The sequence below is a fragment of the Pelobates fuscus genome, chromosome 2 (assembly GCF_036172605.1).
Source record: "Pelobates fuscus isolate aPelFus1 chromosome 2, aPelFus1.pri, whole genome shotgun sequence".
In the NCBI taxonomy this organism is placed as follows: Eukaryota; Metazoa; Chordata; class Amphibia; order Anura; family Pelobatidae; genus Pelobates; species Pelobates fuscus.
Genome location: NC_086318.1, coordinates 262530594 through 262553722, shown reverse-complemented (window position 1 = coordinate 262553722; position 23129 = coordinate 262530594). Strand labels below are relative to the sequence as shown.

General features: G+C 41.0%; 1 protein-coding gene across 1 annotated transcript in view; it reads left to right on the top strand.

Annotated features, from left to right (window-relative positions):
• Positions 1-23129, top strand: part of LOC134586288 (centromere protein J-like) — a 132672-nt gene that overhangs the window by 75290 nt on the left and 34253 nt on the right. The window contains exons 9-11 of the mRNA XM_063441773.1: positions 1735-1914; positions 7456-7587; positions 15115-15264. Of these exons, the coding sequence (XP_063297843.1) occupies positions 1735-1914; positions 7456-7587; positions 15115-15264 (462 nt within the window). The remainder of the gene's footprint in view (positions 1-1734; positions 1915-7455; positions 7588-15114; positions 15265-23129) is intronic.

Here is a 23129-nt window from a genome sequence, read left to right as displayed (position 1 = left end):
ATTGGTCACAAACAATACCCATATCAGGCCTGAGGCCTGATTTGGATACCCACCTTACAAATATCTAACCTCATAGCAACACTTTCAGTATGGGATAAATTGAAATGCTCTCTTTGCAGTTGTAAACCTGTCTCATTGGCAATGCCTGTAAAGGCCCTTTCAACTCTTATGGAACCGTTGTTTTTTTCTGCACCTATATGTTTTACAACAAAAAGTAAAAGTGCTACCCTTTTTGCAGCTAGAGCAATTATATCGTTTACTCAATGTAGCGAAATTCTCTTTCCTGCAAATCCACTCTCGGTGGACAACATACATGCAAATACATACCTCCTTTGTAAACAAGCAGCGGCTGACTGACTTTGAGTCGTTCTGTTTAGCCTTACTCCCTGTGGAAAAAAACCCGACAATTTCTGCTCTTCTGAATCATGATGTTAATATACCAACCTTATCGTGCATTAAATCATGGAAAAAAGACCATGGCTGTCAAATTCACGAAACATGGCTAAAATCAATCAATATATACAGAGGTCTAACCCTATGTGTTTCCCATGTAGAGTTACCATCCTGCATGTTGTTCAGAGTTGCACCAAATTGCTAAATTACTGGCTGGATGTAATTAAACTTATTAAAACCCCTGCGGGCCTTACTGTACACAATAAGCCTTCCGTTCTCCCTTTCACCCTCCAAATATCTACTTTTTTTATATTCTTTTTGCTGCTCTATCACTGATAGCTGAAAAAAAGTGGCTTAAAAAAGATAATACTTCTATATTTTAACATTTAAATCACATATCCCTGGTGAGGAAATATGAAATAATGACCAGGCAATCTTGGGCAAAACTTAACTATTGGCAGGATATATGGATAGAATGGTTCCATAAGAACCTAACTGTAACCAACCTTCCCAGCCTGGGAAGTATTGGACCCTAAATCCACCCAGTATAAAATGGTGCAGAACAGAACTCACTGGAGTCTGGAGACAGGTGGTCTTCCTTAAGAGACCTACTTCCGCAACCAATGATGAGCCACATATAGCCTTTGTCGGTTTGACACTGTTCGTACATTTGGTGTTTATTTGTATGGTTGTATATGTATATTTACAAATCAATGAATCGATTATACTATACAATTTCAAATATGTCCAAATTGTGAAGCTATAGAAATGTGTATCTGCACATCAATACCCTAAATCTAAAATGTGTCTGAAGTGTCCCTTTAGGGTTTGAATTGTCTTACCAATCCCATACCAATGATTTTTTTTTTTTTTTTTGTGCCCAGTTGATATACATTTTGCTTTCTTCATTTATTAAACATTTTTTACAACTCACAAATATATCGTTTGTAAATACAGGGTGGGAGAGGGGGGATGTGAACATCATATTTAAAATCTTGGAAAGTGACAACTTCCTTATAATATCGGCTTGTTTGAGACAATTGAAAATTGAATTTCCAAATAACTGTATTAAAATACAAAATATTACATTTACACTTACAGGCACTATACATATTAATTTTGACCACATTAGCTCTGGTTTCCACTTCACAAGGTAGTTAGTGATTTACAGATAATCAAATGCACAGAATGTTTAACCAGCAACAAGTTCTTTTTCATTAGCCTGTAAGTATGTCGCCTTATCACATATCTATCTCATTGACACAGTTTTTTTTCTCAGTAACCTGTATCTGCCATTGCTATTTATGCACACACAGCATTTAATGTGTTTCTTATTTGCAGATGCTAAAAGAACAGATCTCAGAATTACAGGGGAAATTTCGTAGAAATGAATTTCACTGGTTGTCGACTAATGAACAACTGAAAAATCAGATTGATGCATTGGCAAAGGAGAATCAAGAGCTGCGTAGTGAGCTCAAGGCATCAGAGATTCACAACATGGACAATCGATCAGAATCACTAGTGAGCATGTTATTATGGGTCATTTTAAATTTTGTTGCCATTTAATTCCCTAGAGCAGTGTTCTGCAACCTTTTAACACCTGCGGCCAGGCGAAAAGAGGAGAAATATTTCGCAGACCGGCATCTGCCAGAAATAAAAACCAGTGGTGTGTGTGAGGTGTGCAGTGTGTAGGGTTGTGTGTGTATAGGGGAGAGAATGATTGTGGGTCTGTAGGGTAAGAGGGTAGATTAATAGTAATTTTGATATCCCCCTCACTGCCCACCTTTGCCTGGGAGGGGGGGGGGGGCATTTTCTGCAATCCCTGGTAGTCCGGTGGGGAAGCCCTGGTGGTCCCAGTGGTGAGAGCGAACTTCACTGTTGTGAGATTTGGAACATTACCGTGGTAACCGCGGCAATGCTATGAGCTCACGAGAGGAGAACCCGGCGGAGTTGAAGGTTAGCGCTACCCCGGGTTCTCTCTTTCTCCCTCCCCTGCCGGCTGCCAGCATTACACTGCTAGCGGGCCGGAGAGGGAGATCTCTGATCTCTCCTCCGGTCCTGCAGAGCAGGCAGGGGAGAGGGAGGCATGGTTCCCGGTGCTATGATCGTAGGATCATAGCACAGGGGAAATATCTCACGGCAATTTATTGCCAGTCCACGAAAGCTTTCACCCAACGGTATAGTCGGGTGAAAGCTTTCGCGGACTGGCAATGAATTGAAGGCCACTGCCCTAGAGCATGGGTAGTCAATCTTGTCCCTACCGCCCACTACACCCCTCACAGACTGCCCCCTCACACACACACACTGCCCCCTCACATACACATGGACCCTTCACACACAAACACACACGGAGAGAAGAATAGAAGAAAAAGAAATAGATAAATGTAAGTGCATATTTTTTTTACAAAGAATTGCGCTATACAATTAGTTACTGCGGCACTGGTGGGCGGTAAGGACATTTTACCATCAACAAAGATACAGAAGTGGGCAGTAGGTATTAAAAGGTTGACTACCCCTGCCCTAGAGGCACACTGGAGAATATGTTTAAGTAAAAGTATGGGGCCAGAGACATGTTCTTGCCTTCTCTAAAGGCATGCCTCATCCACACATTTGTTAAAATTCAGCACTTTGATCTTTGATAATCTGACTAGCACACACAGAATAATGTTGCCAATATTGTATACTAAAATTAAATAGAAACCAATGAAAACTTAATTCCCACTATCTGCTATAATTCTAGAAACATTTCAGTCACATCAATAAAGGCTGTAACTGTTTGCATTTTTTCTACATGAGGACCAATATCTAACTCCTACTCTGCTGTTTATATTACTGTGACGTATATGATTAGCAGCTATAACTAGATGTTTAACTTGATTTGAAGCATTAATAAAATGTAGATACTGTGTCTCATGAATGTGCCGCAGCAATCCTCAGGAGCAGGGGAATATTAAAGTGGTACTGTCACCCCCTGTAAAATTAGTATTTCATAAAGATAGAATCTTTATGAAATACTAATCTTTGACTGTGTTGGAATGTCACTCAAATTCCAAGCCAGTCAAGAGATATACAGTGAAGAAGTAGGGACTGTTTTGTCTCTGTAGGTTTCCACCGCCTGACTTTCTTAGACTTCAAGTGGAGCTACTGTGTTAATTACGACAGCCATCTTAGGTGACAGCTGCAGGGAATTGGCTCTGTCTGCGGAGGATCCCGTGATCTTGCTGGATCCTCCATAGACCTCAGTGCTGTAGTACAGACAATGACGTCGGCTGGTTTCGCCGGAACAAGGATGGCACAACTAGATCATTTTACACATAGATTCTGTTTGTAATGGTTATTATGTAGAAAAATTGCATTGCGTACAAGTGGAAGTATGCTAATATAAGTCTGTCTATAATCATATAATCACCATGTACCATAGTCAGGGCTGCCATCAGAAATTTTGGGCCCCCTAACACAGTTTAAGGTCTGGGCCCTCAGGGCCCACCTCCAAGCCTGTCCTCAAGGATGCAGTGTATGTAGTGGACATGGTATGTGTTAATGCATGTGTAGTGGATTCAGAGTGTGTGTGTGTGTAGTGGATGCAGTGTGTGTGTGTGTGTGTGTGTGTGTATGTATGTATGTATGTATGTATGTGTTGTGGGGATATTTATGGGATAGTAATAGTAAACAGTTGAGAATTGCCCACTATTTCAATTCTCAGTTCCCAAAGATCGTTATCGTGTAAGTGAAATGTATTGCATATAAATAAAAATCACAATTTGTGATTTGTGTTATAAAAATAGATACAATTTAAATAATAATAATATGTAACATGCGTGATTATAATCAATGAATATTCAGTATAACATAATATGCAATACAATGGCAATACAAAAACATTTTCCAATGGTTAACAGCCTTAATTGTCAAGACAAGATTTATGACCGAGACAAAGAAAAAGTTTCACACAGTTTGCAGCATAAAGCCATAAAACTTTAGCTGACAGTTAAAATAACCATTTCAATGCTGGCTAGACCTCCTAAGTAATTAAGACCTATTCTCATGTGATTTTAAATAAAATAACATTTAAACCAGTTCATTAGTCATTTCCTGGAACCATCTAATAAGAGTAATCTACCATGTTCTATAAGCAGAATTTTAACTTGCCTAAACAGATATTTTATCTTATTTTAGAGCAAATCAATACACCTGGATAAATATCACGATATGCTAACATGTGATATGTCACATTAATACATACTTATTCTAATTCCATCTGCAGCATGGAATGGTTATAAATATATACTTCTTAGTTAACTAAGATTTCTAAATATCGAAATCTGATCGTGATTTATCCAGTCATATATCATGCTATTAGAATTTTTTAATTAAATTAGATTAATTAAATGAAGCCAGTATATTTACCAGTTAAAGATATTTTCATCAGATTAGTAGGTAGTCTCAGGAACTTGTTTGGATTTCTTGCTCTGACTCTGCTTTTCTTTCTTAGCCTGCGATCCCGACTGCCTCCTTTGCATACCCTTTGCTTTCTCTGCATTCCTCTGCATTTTTCTCTCTTCCCTTTGTCTTAACTTTTAAAGGAAAAATTCACTAGGTGGTAGACCAATAGAAACACTAGAGGTGTGGTTACCTTCCAGGTAGCAATTTAAGTATTTGGTCTATAGAGGGCAGTCTCGTCCCACTAAACATACCTATCCAGGAAAGAGTTAACATTTCCTGGTGGCTATTTTGACGTCATTTACCTTATCTTTATAGTTGTCTATAACTTAAGTTTTCTGTCAGTTCAAATAGTTTCTTTAAGTTTTGTCCAGACTATGTGTCTGGCAAATTCTGCTATAATTTCCAATATGACAGTTATAACTAAATATGACCCCTAAACTTACAATGGGACGTTATACATTATCAAAAGTAAAATTAAATTATTTAATCTTCTCTGTCACAAATGTCTGGGTTTAGAATTAATTATATTCCATTAGCATTTAGACAGTCTGTCCATCCCCCGTTCTCATTTCTTATCAACTTGTTTGTATATACTATACATTCCTTAGCTTCTGGCAAAGTGGTTAGTTTTACAGAAGGGATAGAAATCTTGTGTCTTTTGTTAACTTGAAAATAACAAAATGGAGTCTGCTCTGTTCAGAGTGACTGGCAATATACATTTTAATTTCTATCATAGCACAAAATGTCTGCCGATATAAATACCCTGACAGTGTATATATATATATATATATATATATATATATATATATATATATATATATGTATGCAGGACTCGAGTGGTGAAGTGTATCAATGAGCAGTTGGTTAAGTGCCCCTTGTTTGGGACAATGTTGTACAATGTAGTTATTTTTGAGTTATCAGCATTGGTGATGTACATTCATAAGTGACCAGCTGCTAAATGCCCCTGTGAGAGTTATCACTTATTATATGTATTACAGCTATAGCAATGCCCAGTGCCCTGCGTGGTCTGTACTAACAGGGCACCCTTTGGAAATACTGGCAATTGGAGTATCAATGTGTAGTAGTGTAGGGGCAGCAATGGATGAGGTTGTCCAAACTGTAAAAACAAGAAACTGTCTCTTTGTTGACCATCTAACAGTAACCAGGGCAAGTTAGATGGAATATTTTTTTCAGCGACAGTGATGGGCAGGGAGCCTATGTAAATGTTTCTAAAGTGATCTCAATGGGGATAGAAATTTTAAGAAATCCATGTTAGTAATTGCCTCAGTACAGGGTATATATGTTAGCGATTATAATTACCAGAATAAACCCAGCTGTGTGTTATCATTACAGGCTGTTACTGTACCAGGTAATGGGTATGGGAGATAAGGGCAAGTGCCAGTATGGGGCATCAGATGGAATGGTAGTAATAAATGGTACATTGATAATGGCATGGATACGAATGTATAATTATTTTTTTTTCGTTGGGGTGGATCTTGGGTGAGTTCCCACACTTTTTCCCCCAGGACTTGACCCCTGTGTGTATGTATATATGTATATGTGTATATGTATACACACAATTTGTGTTTGAATGTAAGCATATTTTTGTATGGAGTATATGTGTGGATGTTGGTGTTTGAATGTAGGACTTATACACATATATACACATATACACACACAGATACAGATCCACATTGAGACATAATAGACACTGTCACACAAATACACACACAGATACACACACACACACTAAAACACATACATACATGCTGACATACATACAGAAACACACACATAAATACTGACATACATATAGAGACAGACAGACATACATACATACATACATACATACATAGTTACATAGCTAAAATGAGACTTGCGTCCATCAAGTTCAGCCTTCCTCACATATGTTTTTGCTGTTGATCCAAAAGAAGGCAAAAAGTCCAGTCTGAAGCGCTTCCAATTTGCAACAAACTAGGAAAAAATTCCTTCTTGACGCCAAAATGGCAATCAGATATATGTATCCCAATTACATATTGACATACAGACAAACATACTGACAGACAGACAGACACACACACATACATACTGATATGCATACAGACACATTTTTCAGCCCCTCTCCTGTTTCTTACCTTTTTGGTGCAGAAAATTAAATGGGTCTGATGGGAGTCGGCTGTCTGTCCCCTCCTCTATGCCTCCGCTCTGCCTCTCTCCCCTTCCGTGCGGAGTAAATTTGGAGGAAATGACCTGACGTCCCTTCCTCCCAGTACTGCTTGCGGCTGACATTTTTAAAGGGGTCCGGTCACGCTATTACACGGCTGCACCGCTGACCGGGCCCCTGCAGACATATGCCCATCGGGTGGTCCTAAGTGCATGGGCCAACCGATGGACCCCATCAGTGTGCGGGCCCAGTGTAGGTGCACCGGCAGCAGTTCTGATGCTACACAGGCCCCCCAGGACCATCGGGCCTGTGTCAACCATTATGGTTGTCACCCCCTATATGGCGGCCCTGACCATGGTTAACTTACTTTTCATAAGATGATACATTTAGATAAATGAGTTTGATTCATGACAGTACTAAGTGAAATGTCCCTGTGTTTTTATTTTATTTGCCAGGTTTCACAAGCTATTATGCGAGGTACATTTAACACCAAGTCTGACCTCAGAGTGGAACAGAATGTACATCAAAATAGAGGAAGAACTCCCATTGGTAGGAAGACACCAGTAATGATGGAAAACAGTACTACAGTATGTATCTTTCTATTTTTTTATTTTTTTCATTTTTGTCAATTTCATGGTCAGAAGCATTTTGGAGCACTTTAAAAAAATAATTAGATTTGTTGTATATAATATGCGTATTCTATTTTTTGTCAATTTAATAACGATTTGTATACGTGTTGGGAATCATAAGAAATAAAGGACAATAGTGTAAATGAAATTATTTTTTTTTTGTGGGACATTGTTAAATTTTTTTTTTGTAGTAATTCTTTATTTTTGGTGCAATGGCAACAATACAGACATTTGTGAGAATGCCACAACAGCATTTGCATAGGATAAGATAACATTATGTACTGTCAGTGATTTGGGCCGAGGTTAGCTCTGCACTTTTTAGTGTAATGGGCTAGGTGGTTGTATCGAGAGTGAGGGCTGTGCCCTTGGTGTGGGTAATGTGAGAGGTTGACGCTACCCCTTAGGGTCCTTGGGCTATGGTTTAACCCCGGCACAAAGTGTGTGCTTGTAGGTTCCCTAACCCTATGCGTGGCGTTAGGTTGTGTTTACATTTTGTGGTAGCGTGAGGGCTGGGTTCTGTGGTTCGTCTATGTGTAGGTATATCTGGATTAGGAGCTTGGCTATCTGAGCCTGACTTGGCTGTCGATGGGGGTATTTCTGCGCCCGTGTACCCGTCTAGTGGTGCCTGAGGGTGCTCCATGTTTTACTATGCCCTGTAACCCCAGGGCATTAATGGGGGGGTGGGATTCTGTTATCTGCGTGCGGCTTCCCTACATGGCCCTCTGGCCTCGTCTGGTTCGTTAAATTTGGTTTGAGTTGGGAGTGTTATGTGTAATCTGGTGCAACAGTGCAAAAGAAACTTGAACAAATAAAATATAAACGTAATTCGTGGCTTGTGGTCACTGCAGGCTTCAGGCGGTGGGTCCCGGATGCTCGGCGGGTGGGGCCGCGTCGTTGTCGGATAGTCCCAGTGTGGTCAGGAGGGCTGTGCCTTCTCCCGGGTCAGTGAGCTTGTAATGAAGTTCGTCTTTAGTCACCCACAGCATTCTTGGGGTTGCCCATCTGTATGGGATGCCCGCTGTTTGCAGCCTGGATGTGATGTGGTGCATGCTCTTGCGCCAGAGTAGAGTGTCTCTGCTCAGATCCTGAAAGAAGGTAAGTCGGTGTTTTTCAAATTCGTGTGGTGAGTTCCCTTTTATGGCCGAAATTAGGGCTATTTTGTCCGTTAGTGATTGACATCTCAGTATAATGTCGCGTGGGGCCGCCTGTGGTGCCTGTCTTGGTTTTGCTATGCGATATACGCCGTCAAAAGTGAATTGTTTCGCCTGCCTATTGGGAAGGAGTGAGGCCGTCAGACGCCTTACAAAGTGGGGCAGTTCCTCCAGTGGCACCGCTTCTGATACCCCTCTTATTTTGATATTCTTTCTCCTGCCCTTGTCGTCTAGGACATTGACTTGCCTGTTAATGTTAGCTTGCGCGGTTTGTATGGTCTTGGCGCAGGTCTCTCACCTCTTGTTCCGCTGCTTGGGTGCGGGCCGAGACCGTTTGCACCTCTGCTGCCAGCCCTTTCAGATCCGCCTGCCACATTTGCTGGTCAGCATTGTCTGGATGTCCCCTTTGGTTGCTGGAATTGAGTCCTCAGTTGTTTGTGCGCATGTGCTATTAATAGCTGCTGTGGCCGTGCTGTGTGTGGAGTCTCCATCCTCAGACCGCTCGGGTGAGACTGCCGTGGCATTTCGGCTCCTTATCAGTGAGGGAGTTTGTAGCATGCTGCCTATATCTCTGTGCGGTATGGATGTACCTGGGGCTGATTTGTGGGATCTATGTCCCATTTCTTCTGGGGTGTAGAAGTCCGCCTCAGTGCTGTATGGGCTTGCTCCGAGCCACGATGTCAGCTCCCTGGTTAGAGCCTGGTCGCATGTGCGGTAGGCCCCTGTTCCTTTGATGCGGCGTTTTGTGCCCGATTTCTGTACAAAAGGCATCTGCGGGGTCCGCCGGGTGTCAGGGGTAAGTACCCGTTGCTTTTGTCGGCAGATGGGCTTTAACTTTTATAATTTTCAGCTTTTTTTGGCTCCGTTTTACCGGAGCTGCTGGGAATGGCGCCCTTCTCCTTGCGCTGCTAGCTCCGCCCCTCCAAATGAAATTATTTTAACAAAAATAGATACTGTAGTTTTGCCCTTTTGCATATAAAATTATGATAAATGCAGAAAATAAACTAAAAATAGATACATGTACCAACTTGACTGAAGAGATTTATTTTTAATGGAGGTCCTCTATTGAACAAAGATAGCATGTAGTGTAATATTTTGTAGGACCAAAAAACAACCCATAATACATGCACATTTTTTGAGAACTACTCTAAACTTAGGCACAACTCTTTGAGCAGTATAATTCATGCCTGTGAATATGTGTGGTTTGTAGAGTCCTTGGTACTGATAAAAAAAAAAAATCTTGCTTACAGAAAACAGACAAATATAAGAAACATTATATAGTAAAGTATGTAATTAATAAAGATTCATTAGCTGAACCTTATGGACAGTGGTGTATCCTGGTTTTGTGCTGCCCTAGGCAGGACAAAACTCAGGCGCCCCCCCTCCCCCCGCGCCCCCCCTCCCCCCGCGCCCCCCCTCCTCCCGCGCCACCCCCACCCAACCTTTCCCCCCGCCCCGCATACTAAATACACACACACACATTCACTGACAGATACGCATACACTAGCTAACAGAAACACACACACACTAACAGACACACTCACACTCAGTAACAGACAAACACACTCACTAACAGACACACACTAACAGACACACACTCACTCACTAGCAGACACACTCACTCACTAGCAGACACACACACTCACTAACATACACACTCACTAACATACACACACAGTCAGACACAGACACACACACTAACAGACACACACACTAACAGACACACACACTAACAGACACACACACTAACAGACACAAACACTAACAGACACAAACACTAACAGACACAAACACTAACAGACACAAACACTAACAGACACACACACTAACAGACACAAACACTAACAGACACACACACTAACAGACACAGACAGAAACACTAACAGACACACACACTAACAGACACACACACTCACTAACATACACACACAGTCAGACACACACACACACACACTAACAGACACACACACTAACAGACACAGACACACACACTAACAGACACAGACACACACTCACCCACCCACATTAACACATTTTTTTTAAATTTATTTTTAACACTTTTTTTAAAATTTATTTTTAACACATTTTTTTTTTATATTTATTTTTAACACTTTTTTTTATATTTATTTTTAACACGTTTTTTTTTAATTAACCCCCCCCCCCCAGCCTCCTTACCTTTGGGAATGCTGGGGAGGGGGGTGTCTCTTCTTCCCTGGTGGTCCAGTGGCTGCTGGGCGATCGGGCGGCACTGCCTGCCTGGCGGGCGGGCGGGCGGGCGGCCGGCGAGGGAGCACTTCCCCTGAGCTCTCTGCTCAGCTCCCTCGCGCGCCTCAGAGTGAGGCTGGGAGCCGGAATATGACGTCATATTCCGGCTCCGCCTCCGACCCTCACTCTGCAGCTGGCGAGGGAGCTGAGCAGAGAGCTCAGGGGAAGTGCTCCCTCGCCAGGCAGGCAGTGCCGCCCGATCGCCCAGCAGCCCGCCGGCATGTCTGTTAGCCGCAAGGCTAACAAGACATTTGCCCTGGGCATTTGGGGGCGGCTTTTTTTGCCGCCCCCTGGAAAATGCCGCCCAAGGCAAATGCCTTGTTTGCCTCGCGGCTAATACGCCCCTGCTTATGGACCCATAGTGTGTAGCAGGCTATTCCTGCTTTGTAATATAAGCAAAGCACTTGCTTCAGTGATAATAAGTCTATGGGAAGAACTGTGTTATTAGCAATAATCAGCATGGTTTTATGAAACATAGGTCATGTCAAACTAACCTAATTGCATTCTACGAAGAAGTAGGTAGAAGTATAGATCAGGGTGTTGCAGTGGATGTGATCTACTTGGATTTTGCCAAGGTATTTGATATGGTTCCTCACAATAGCTTAGTCTTCAAACTAAAATAAATTTGTCTAGATGATTATTCTTGTTCTTGGGTAGAACATTGGATTAAGGATAGAGTACAACGAGTTGTCATTAATGGTAAATTTTCAAGCTGGACAAAAGTGGTAAGTGGTGTCCCTCAGGGTTCTGTTTCAGGACCACAAAGTTTTAACATATTTATAAATGATCTTGAAATGGGCATTGAAAGCCATGTTTCGGTGTTTGCCGATGACACAAAACTCTGTAAAGTAATAAAATATGAGCAAGATATTGCTTTGCTGCAAAGGGATTGGGGGACTGGGCACTAAAATGGCAGATGAAATTTAACGTAGAGAAATGCAAAGTTATGCACTTCAGGGTCAAGAATGCACAAGCAACTTACACCCTAAATGATAGTGAATTAGGGATAACCACACACGAGAAGGATTTGGGAATTGTTATAGACAAAAAATTAGGCAGCAATATGAAATGTCAAGCTGTAGTTGCTAAGGCCAGTAAGGTTTTGTCATGTATAAATAGGGGCATAAATTCTTGAGATGAAAAATATAATTTTGCCTCTATAAATCGCTGGTAAGACCACACCTTGAATATGCTGTGCAATTTTGGGCACCTGTTTTAAAGAAGGATATCATGGCACTAGAAAAAGTGCAGAGACGAACTACAAAAGAAAGGATACATTTTAAAATCTCTTTTTAGTTTGGAAAAATGGCGCCTCAGAGGGGATATGATAACATTATACAAATATATTCGGGGCCAGTACAAACCATTATCTGGAAATCTATTCATAAACAGGGCTATACATAGGACACAATGTCACACATTTAGGCTGGAAGAAATTAGATTTCATCTAAGACAAAGAAAAGGTTTTTTTTTTTTTTTACAGTAAGAGTAATAAGGATATGGAATTCTCTGCCTGATGGTGTGGTTTTAGCAGAGTACATACAGATGTTTAAACTGAAATTGGATAAATACTTGCAAAAACATAACATACAGGGATATAATTTCTAATTGGTGGGGTAATAGCTGCTTGATCTAAGGAGACATCTGACTGCTATTTTGGGGTCAAGAAGGATTTTTTTCCTAGTTTGTTGCAAAATTGGAAGTGCTTCCGACTAGATTTTTTGCCTTCTTTTGGATCAACAGCAAAAACATATGTGAGGAAGGCTGAACTTGATGGACGCAAGTCTCTTTTCAGCTATGTAACTATGTAAGTCTCTGTATATAATAGACTACAAGGAACAGACTAATAACCCAAACCCTGACAAACAGCCCCACAGAAGTATCCCTTCTCCAGCAAACAAATAGAATAGGCACTGTATATTCCAGTAGGTAGCATTCTCCTAGCATTGGCCACACGCAGGTTCTTCCATCAAACTGCCAATTAGTGAAGCATGATTCATTGCTCCAGAGAATATGATTTCACTGCTCCAGAGTCCAGTGGTGGTATGCTATATACAAATCAAGCTGACATTTGGCATTGCACATGCAGTTGTGAGGCTTGTATACAGTTCCTTTGCCACTGAAACTAATTTTATGGAACTTCTAACACACACTTCTTGTGCTGACGTTGCTTTCACAGGTAGTTTGGAACTCCGTAGTGAGTGGTGCAACAGATGTTAGACATTTTTACATGCTTCAGCACTCTGCACACCAACTCTGTTAGTTCTCTACCAGTTCATGGCTGCCCTGCTGTTGCTTCTAGATGCTTCCACTTCACTTTAGGAACGGGGAATGGCCGGGGCAAAACGAGGAGGACAGAAACTTCACATTTTATATCCGTGCCACATTTAAAGTCATTGAGCTCTTCAATACAACCCATTGTACTACCAGTGTTTTTCTATGGAGATTTTGTGACTGGAGTTTATGCATATGCTAAGAATGGGTGAAGCTAAAACACCTGAATTCAGTAATTATTAGGAGTGCCCACTTACCTTTGACCATATAGCATATTTCAACCTCCTGACAACTTGTATATGTGAAACATTATGGTGGCAGAGGGTATTTCTTATTTTAATTTTTTTCTTCTTATTATTTTTTCTGTGACAAACCTTGTTTGCTTAGCAAGGTTTATGATTTCAAAAGTGTGAAATCACTAATTGAGCAAGTTAGGGATGAAATGAGCTATCAGTTTCCATTTACTCATGCTCTTAAAGGACCACTATAGTGCCAGGAAAACAAACTCGTTTTCCTGGCACTATAGTATTAATATGGCCCCCTTCCTGCCGAGCCGGGCTTAAGGGGGAGGAAGGGGTTAAACATTCACCTTTCTCCAACGCCGGGCTCCCTCTGCGCTGTGGACTCTCCTCCTCCTTTGGACGTCATCGGCTAAATTCACATGCACGGCAAGAGCCTCGCGCGCATTCAGTCAGTCTATAGGAAAGCATTCTTAATGCTTTCCTATGGACGCTGGCATCTTCTCACTGTGAAAATCAATGTGACCGCAACTAGAGGCTGGATTAACCCATATGTAAACATAGCAGTTAACCCTAGAGGTTGAAGCTGAATTGAGCTGAAGTGGTCTGGGTGCCTATAGTGATTCTTTAACCCCTTAAGGACACATGACATGTCATGATTCCCTTTTATTCCAGAAGATTGGTCCTTAAGGGGTTAATGAATGTCATCAGCAGATTTTCATGCTTTTTTTGTTTTTGTTTTAATTACATAAAAATATAGATTGAATGAGCCAGTTTAAATGGTTTGAAAGGTCACTTCCATTTCTTGTCTTACAACATTGTTGCATATTTTCCTCGTATTCGATGGTCTTCGTGACTGTTCTCACATTCCCAACATGTATACACTTCAAGTAGAATAAAGGGATATTAATTAATAGAAAACAAAGAGGACTTATAAGCAAGAGAGGCTATTGGTTGGTTATTATGAGTTTAAGTAAACTTGTATTTTTCTTTTGACAATTCTATCTCACTTTGAGATGTTTCTGTAAGTTATTCTCTGTGGTCCTGGGACAAATTCATATCCTTTCTTTCCTCTGCCTCGTTCCAGATTTAAGAAGACTTATATGCTCTCTGTGCTGTATATTTCAAAATTAATTGGGGAAAATATTAAATTTATATTTTTGGCTAATATTTATTGTACTTTTATTTTAATTATACTGCTTGAAATGAATGATTTACATGTGGAATTAGTAATGAAGAAAATCATATTCTTTTCCAGTCCAGCGACTATTGTCACATGTCCCTTGAATTTCACAGTGCAGACCCTTATTCCCCCCCCCCCCTCCTCCTCATCTCCATTTCTGACTTGATACCTCTCTGCTCTTTTTTTTCCCCTCTCTCTTTCCCATGCCTTTTGACTGTAATGTAAAGGTACATTTTTTTAAAAATTTTTGGTTTTTGAAAAGTTACTTTCGAATACACTTCTGTCTTCTCTAAAAATACAGTTTAAAAATAAAGGACATGCCACTTCTCCTTAGAATAAGGCTACTTATTAATTTTTCTTTGCTTTACTTTAGGTTACCAACATTATAGAAAGAGCTGAGTTTGGGAAACCCCCTCTAAGGAATGGAGACAGAGCACCACCTGGTAGTATAAGTCGAAGCACAACACCAACTGGAAGAAAAACACCACTTCAAGGTCGATTAACACCATTTGAACCAGAAAAGGTTGGAAACTGATTTTTTTTGTCTTTCTTGCTGTATGTGATGTGCGGTGTAATGGCCACCCAGGTTGTTGGAGGGGTGTATGCCTGTTGGAGACGTCCTTTTCCTGGTGAGAGGCTGTGCGGCAGAGTATTCCCGATATCCCATCCACTGGATCAGTGTGGAGAGGGTGAAGCAGAGCTAGTGATTAGGCTGGAAGCAGGTACCCTTCAATAATGAGATGAGGCTACGTATTGAGGGTTAAGCAGATCTGTTTTAATGACCACACAAGCATTTCTTATTTACACATTTTCCTACAAGGTTACCACCCACGTGGACCTTGTTGGGCACTGAAGACACAAACTTAACAGCCAATCATTTACAGTTACACAGTTTAAACACAGCCATTTATTACTGTACATTCCTCCCCTCTGCTTGGGAGATAATTGAGTTAATTGCTGTATCAGCTCACTTATCTCCAAGCGAAAAATATACTTTTTACCCAATTTTTGTAACACCAAAACTATACAGTCAATTTTAATAAAAGTTACATTTTTGGAACAAGCATAATTGGCGGATACACACACTCAAAAATCACACGAATCTGTTCAGGGGTTCGGGAGATAGCGAACGTCCCTTCCCTGCCCGGCCGTACTCTAGGCTCCTGCCGAAAATAGTTCCATGTGTGGCTGGTCTCCTTTTGTACAATAAAAATACAGAACAGTCATGCTTTTTATGGTTTGTGCTATTGCTGGTCGTGTGCCGCTTTGTTCGTGAAATTTTTTTACCGAACGCCGTCTCATTCGTATGAATCTTGGCGAAGCTAAGTGGTCCTGGAAGTCTCAGCGGTGTTCGGGAGTTTGAGTGTCCAAAAATAGTTCCAGACACTTGACGACCAAACACCGCTGGACGCGTTTGACAAAACAAGATGACCACACAATGGTTTGTATTGGCCCTGAATATATTTATATAATGTTATCATATCTCCTCTCAGGCAACGTTTTTCTAAACTAAATAGGTATAAATTTGTTAACCTTTCTTCATAGCTGATATGTTCCATTCCTTTTATTAATTTTGTAGCCCGCCTCTGCACTTTTTCTAGTGCCATAATATCCTTCTTTAGAAAAGCTGCCCAAAATTGCACAGCATATTCAATATGTGGTCTTACCAGTGATGTATAGGTGTTTTTGTCAGTCCATACAGATGTCTAAACTGCAATTGGATAAATACTTGCTAAAACACAACATACAGGGATATAATTTCTAATTAGTGGGGTAATAGCTGCTTGATCCAAGGAGACACCTGACTGCTATTTTGGGGTTAAGAAGGAATTTTTTCCTAGTTTGTTGCAAAATTGGAAGCGCTTCAGACTAGGTTTTTTGCCTTCTTTTGAATCAACGGCAAAATCATATGTGAGGAAGGCTGAACTTGATGGACGCAAGTCTCTTTTCAGCTATGTAAGTGTAGGGGAATAGAAATGTAATGAATTGATGGAAAGTATGTTGGAACGTACGTACATTGCCCAACTAGTGAGGTTGAGCTTGAGAAAGGAGTAAAGAGGAACCCAAAGAAATAATGGGAATATGTCCAGGATAATGTACATGCTAATTGAAATAACGTACCTATGTTGTGGTTAAGGATTACTACGTCAACAACAGGTTGATAAGTAAGAATGGTGGGAACCAAGAAAAATAAGGGAACTTATGTATAATGAGTACATACCTAGGCCAAACAAAATGAGTTGGGAAAAGAGATACCTGATTGAACTGAATCTAGATATGAGTTCCCGCTGTGCATCCTACTAAAAGGACCTGAAAAAATAGCCTAAGTAATTAAAGGCCAAAACATGTATCCAACATCTCTAGCATGAAGCAAATTATGAGATCTAGTAATCACCTTAGATGAAGTTGTAGGTTATACTAATTTTAAGTAAAATCGACAGATCGAAGAGGCCTGAATATGTATAATTGCATAATGAGGGGTTCTGGGTTCTTGGGAGTTTGCCGAGAGAGGAACCATATAGGGAGGACTTATGTGGGCCTAGCAAGGCAATGTGGAATAGTAAAATGTGATATGAAGGGCTTGTAGTTTTCCCTTGTAAACAGGAACATTTATGTAAATGCCCAAATGGGGGACCGAAATTGGATCGTAGTGGTTTGCCCGAAGAGGGCCGTATGTAAGTGTTTGGAGTGAAGGTCTAATGAGGGCCATGTGTAATGGTATCATAGCGAAAGGCCAAGAGTGCCCAATATAAGTCTTGAGCTGCAAGATGGAAAAAAAAGGGCTGTATGAGGGGTACAGACATATGGAACGACCAAATGTGGAATAAACATATCAAGGTTGTAAGAGTTGTAAGCATGATGCCTTTGTTGTTTGAACCGGTCCATATGTAGTGGTATGGAGAATTGTCATGAATACCAGGGTGGCAACGTTGTATGTAGTGGAGACTGTGATCAAAGCAAAATGAGGCAAATAACCAACATGATAGATGATTAAGTGTCTAGATGTAGGTGACTTGTCATATGTAACATTGTCAATACCATGCTAGACCGAAGTGGCTTAATATGTGGAGTAAGGATAAAACTTATCAGATTAGGGATTAAGGTTTCCCAGATTCCTTAGACTCCGAGAGGTCCATATAGGTTGGGTTGGAGTAGGTCTAGCGAGACAGAGCGTATAATTGAATTAAGTAATATAAGCAATATATAACCCTCGTGTAGCGGGCCCTTCATTTCAAGCCCAAATGAGGAGCCAAAATTGTATTGTATTGGGTTGTCTATAGACAGCCTTGTGAAGTGAAGGTCAAGAAAGGACCATGTTTAACCCCTTAAGGACCAAACTTCTTGAATAAAAGGGAATCATGACGTGTCACACACGTCATGTGTCCTTAAGGGGTTAAAGGTATTGATGACACACAACCGTTTGCAACACATGAGTATATCTATGCTGTGTCCTATGTTGGTGATGATGATCCCACCTAATCGATACTGCTGAGCCATAGTGTTTGACATGGGGAAGGGACAATGTATATGATGAAGGATACAGGTTCCCCAGGATGATGTCTTAGTGAAAGCCATACCATATAGTAAGGTATGATTAGTTTATCGATGTCGTGTAGTGTTGTGTGGTAGTGTGCAACCCCTGTAAGTGGATGTTATGCAAATGAAAAGCCCAATGAAGGGCTGAAATAGGAAAATAGGAACATGGTATGATGCGAACTGAGGGTCATGTAAAACAGGCATTGCAAAGTCCCATTGAGGGCCTTTGCAAGGACTATGTATATGAGGCTGAGTAGGGACCCAATGTAAGTCCTGAGGTACAGGGTGGCCACGTGAGGCTGTGATAAAAGTAATGGAGGGGGTGATTGGTAGTTCAGATATAGGTTGTAGAGTTTGTTGAGAAGTAGCGATTACAAGAGCTATGGTAGTAATGAGACAGTAGAGAAATACACTGCGTGCAGAATTATTAGGCAAATGAGTATTTTGACCACATCATCCTCTTTATGCATGTTGTCTTACTCCAAGCTGTATAGGCTCGAAAGCCTACTACCAATTAAGCATATTAGGTGATGTGCATCTCTGTAATGAGAAGGGGTGTGGTCTAATGACATCAACACCCTATATCAGGTGTGCATAATTATTAGGCAACTTCCTTTCCTTTGGCAAAATGGGTCAAAAGAAGGACTTGACAGGCTCAGAAAAGTCAAAAATAGTGAGATATCTTGCAGAGGGATGCAGCACTCTTAAAATTGCAAAGCTTCTGAAGCGTGATCATCGAACAATCAAGCGTTTCATTCAAAATAGTCAACAGGGTCGCAAGAAGCGTGTGGAGAAACCAAGGCGCAAAATAACTGCCCATGAACTGAGAAAAGTCAAGCGTGCAGCTGCCTAGATGCCACTTGCCACCAGTCTGGCCATATTTCAGAGCTGCAACATCACTGGAGTGCCCGAAAGCACAAGGTGTGCAATACTCAGAGACATGGCCAAGGTAAGAAAGGCTGAAAGACGACCACCACTGAACAAGACACACAAGCTGAAACGTCAAGACTGGGCCAAGAAATATCTCAAGACTGATTTTTCTAAGGTTTTATGGACTGATGAAATGAGAGTGAGTCTTGATGGGCCAGATGGATGGATTGGTAAAGGGCAGAGAGCTCCAGTCTGACTCAGACGCCAGCAAGGTGGAGGTGGAGTACTGGTTTGGGCTGGTATCATCAAAGATGAGCTTGTGGGGCCTTTTCGGGTTGAGGATGGAGTCAAGCTCAACTCCCAGTTTCTGGAAGACACCTTCTTCAAGCAGTGGTACAGGAAGAAGTCTGTATCCTTCAAGAAACATGATTTTCATGCAGGACAATGCTCCATCACACGCGTCCAAGTACTCCACAGCGTGGCTGGCAAGAAAGGGTATAACAGAAGAAAATCTAATGACATGGCCTCCTTGTTCACCTGATCTGAACCCCATTGAGAACCTGTGGTCCATCATCAAATGTGAGATTTACAAGGAGGGAAAACAGTACACCTCTCTGAATAGTGTCTGGGAGGCTGTGGTTGCTGCTGCACGCAATGTTGATGGTGAACAGATCAAAACACTGACAGAATCCATGGATGGCAGGCTTTTGAGTGTCCTTGTAAAGAAAGGTGGCTATATTGGTCACTGATTAGTTTTTGTTATGTTTTTGAATGTCAGAAATGTATATTTGTGAATGTTGAGATGTTATATTGGTTTCACTGGTAAACATAAATAATTGAAATGGGTATATATTTGTTTTTTGTTAAGTTGCCTAATAATTATGCACAGTAATAGTCACCTGCACACACAGATATCCCCCTAAAATAGCTATAACTAAAAACAAACTAAAAACTACTTCCAAAAATATTCAGCTTTGATATTAATGAGTTTTTTGGGTTCATTGAGAACATGGTTGTTGTTCAATAATAAAATTAATCCTCAAAAATACAACTTGCCTAATAATTCTGCACTCCCTGTAATAACAATAAAAAGCTTCTAGCTTGTGAAATGGTTAACATAAAGAACATAAGAAATACAATACATACTTACTGAACCAGTTGAACGGAGGGTATAAAACAGAATTTACGACAGAAATTAGGTTTAGACCACTAGAATGCAATAGTGCTAAATTGATTTTAGGCTGTGATGGTCGTACGGTTTATAAGGCATACTTGTGGAATGCTTAGGAGGATGATTAACACTTATGCATACATAATTGCTATGGCACAATAGGGTTAAAAACAACAGCAAATGCAAGAATAACAAAGAGTAACATGCATTAATGTCAGGTTAGTGATGGTCGAATCGAATGACAGTATCATGTGTTAGAGGCCCTGTAGGGCTTGTTAAGAAACACTTGTAAATGTAATCCCAATTAAAAAAAAAAAAAATAATAATAATAAATGCATGTTTTCACTTGGGGTATATCTACTAATCAGTGGGGTTTTTTGTTGTTGTTTTTTGGGTGGAGAGGGGGAGTGGGGGTTTTGGCAGTGGAGTGTCCCCAAGTGGCGGACCTGGTTCATGGCATGTCTTGAAGTGCGACTATAACATATTTAGGTGAGGGCCCTGTATATGACCGTATAACCATATAACAGACATCAGGGCCGCCATCAGAAATTTTGGGGCCCCTAACACAGCTCAAGGTCTGGGCCCCCCTTCAAGCCCGCCTCCAAATCCCACCCACAGGAATTCACACACAGAAAGATACACACATACTAACAGATACAAATACTGAAACAGACATACACACATGCATATGGAGATACTGACACACACACATAGACATGCAGACATACATACTGACAAACATACATACACACACACACTGCATACTGATATATACATACATACAGACACATACTGACATACATACAGGCATACATACATACATATACTGGCATACATACATACACACTGGCATACACACTGGCATACATACATACATATACTGGCAGGCATACATACATACAGACACACTGGCATACATACATATACTGGCATACATACACACAGACACACACTGGTATACATACATACAGACAAACACACACTGGCATACATCCATACATACAGACACACACTGGCATACATACATATACTGACATACAGACAGACAGACACACACTGGCATACAGACATATACTGGCATACATACATACAGACAGACACACACTGGCATACATACATATACTGGCATACATACATACACACACCTCATTTTCAGCCACCCTCCTCTTCCTTACCATTTCATCGCAGGAGGGTGGCTGGGGATGATGTGAGTCGGTGCCTCTCCTCGCGGCCTTCATGCTGTCTCTCCTCCTTCCCGCACGGAGAAAGCTTGGAGGAAGTGACCGGCCGTCACTTCCTCCCAGCAGCACTTGCTTTCCGGCTGCATTTTTTTTTTTTTTAAAAGGGGCCCGGTCACGCTATTACAGCGCTGACCGTGCCTCTAAATGCTTGGGCCACCTGATGGGCCCCATCAGCATGTGGGCCCCGGTGCAGATGGCAGTTCCGCAGATCCACTTGGGGCCCGGGTGGCCGGGTCCCCCAGGGCCGCTGGGCCCGTGACAACACTCATGGTTGTCACCCCCTGATGGCGGCCCTGACAGACATATTTGTGACTAACATAATTTTAAAGTATGATTGACTAATCCCTTGCTGAGCCCAGAAAGGGCTTAAAACAATGTAAGTATTGACATACAGTGAAATAAGACCGAGTATTAACAGGCTGTACCATAAATGCTGAACAAATGTATAGGCCCACGTTTGGGCCTGACATGAATTTACACAGTTAGTAGCAACACTTAGCCACATAATTACTAAACAGTGTAGCCCAATGAGTGCCTGAATACCAAGAGGGCAACCATGAAAATTACATATAGGTACGGAGGCCTGGTAAAAATAAGTAACAAAAATTGCCAATATGAAAACGGAATATGGCATAGCATTTATTATACAAAAGAACGTAAGGTGACTAACTGAATTGCATATTATAAAATATGATATGTTCAAATACAGTAATCAGAATGCATGAACCGAATTGAATTATCACTGTGATGCTATGATTGAAATAAGCCGTATTTGCGTCAGTAGTGAAATTCGCCATATCCTAGTGAGGAAGGAATACGGACTGAAATGCTAATGCCATTCTAATCAGTGAAATGCCAAATGTGGAATGAATACGTGAAGAATGTCAGTGATAGCGTGGCCCAACGCGGACCAAAACAAACAAACTTACAGTTTTGCTGAAAAACACGTGAACAGCAACAGGATGTGGCAGTGCCCCATTATCTTTGAGGGAGGCAGCTGCTTTTTTACTAGAGTGAGGTAAAATGAATACTTGTGTGGGCCACACTAGGCCAAGACCAGCTTCTTTGTTTGGAGTTAATGCAGTTTGTGTTGATGACCTTTAAACTGGAAGTAGATGGTTCTGTACTGAACCAGAAAGTCTCAGCCCAGAGGAAGGGGAGGCCTGTGAATTTATAGGCCGGACAAACCCCTCCCACAACGTGCGTGCGTGTGTGTGTGTGTGCCTGTGTGCGTGTGTGTGTGTGCCTGTGTGCGTGTTGTAGCCGTATTAGTCCAGTGATGTAGATGTAAAATACAAATAAAATTCAAGATACTAATTTTATCTGTATATGTGTGTGTGTATAAATGTATATGTGTGTGTGTGTAGAAAGTACATCTCGCAAACTATGTAATAAAAATCTTGTTGACACTTTTCATTTAACCATTTTATCACTACAAATTAATTACTTGCTTTGTTGTGTTCTTTTCCCACACATTTTATTTTGGGTGAAATTCACAGATATGTGTATTCTGCTACTGTTCTTGACCTTTAATACAACCCATATTCTAATTTATTTTCCTACCCCTAA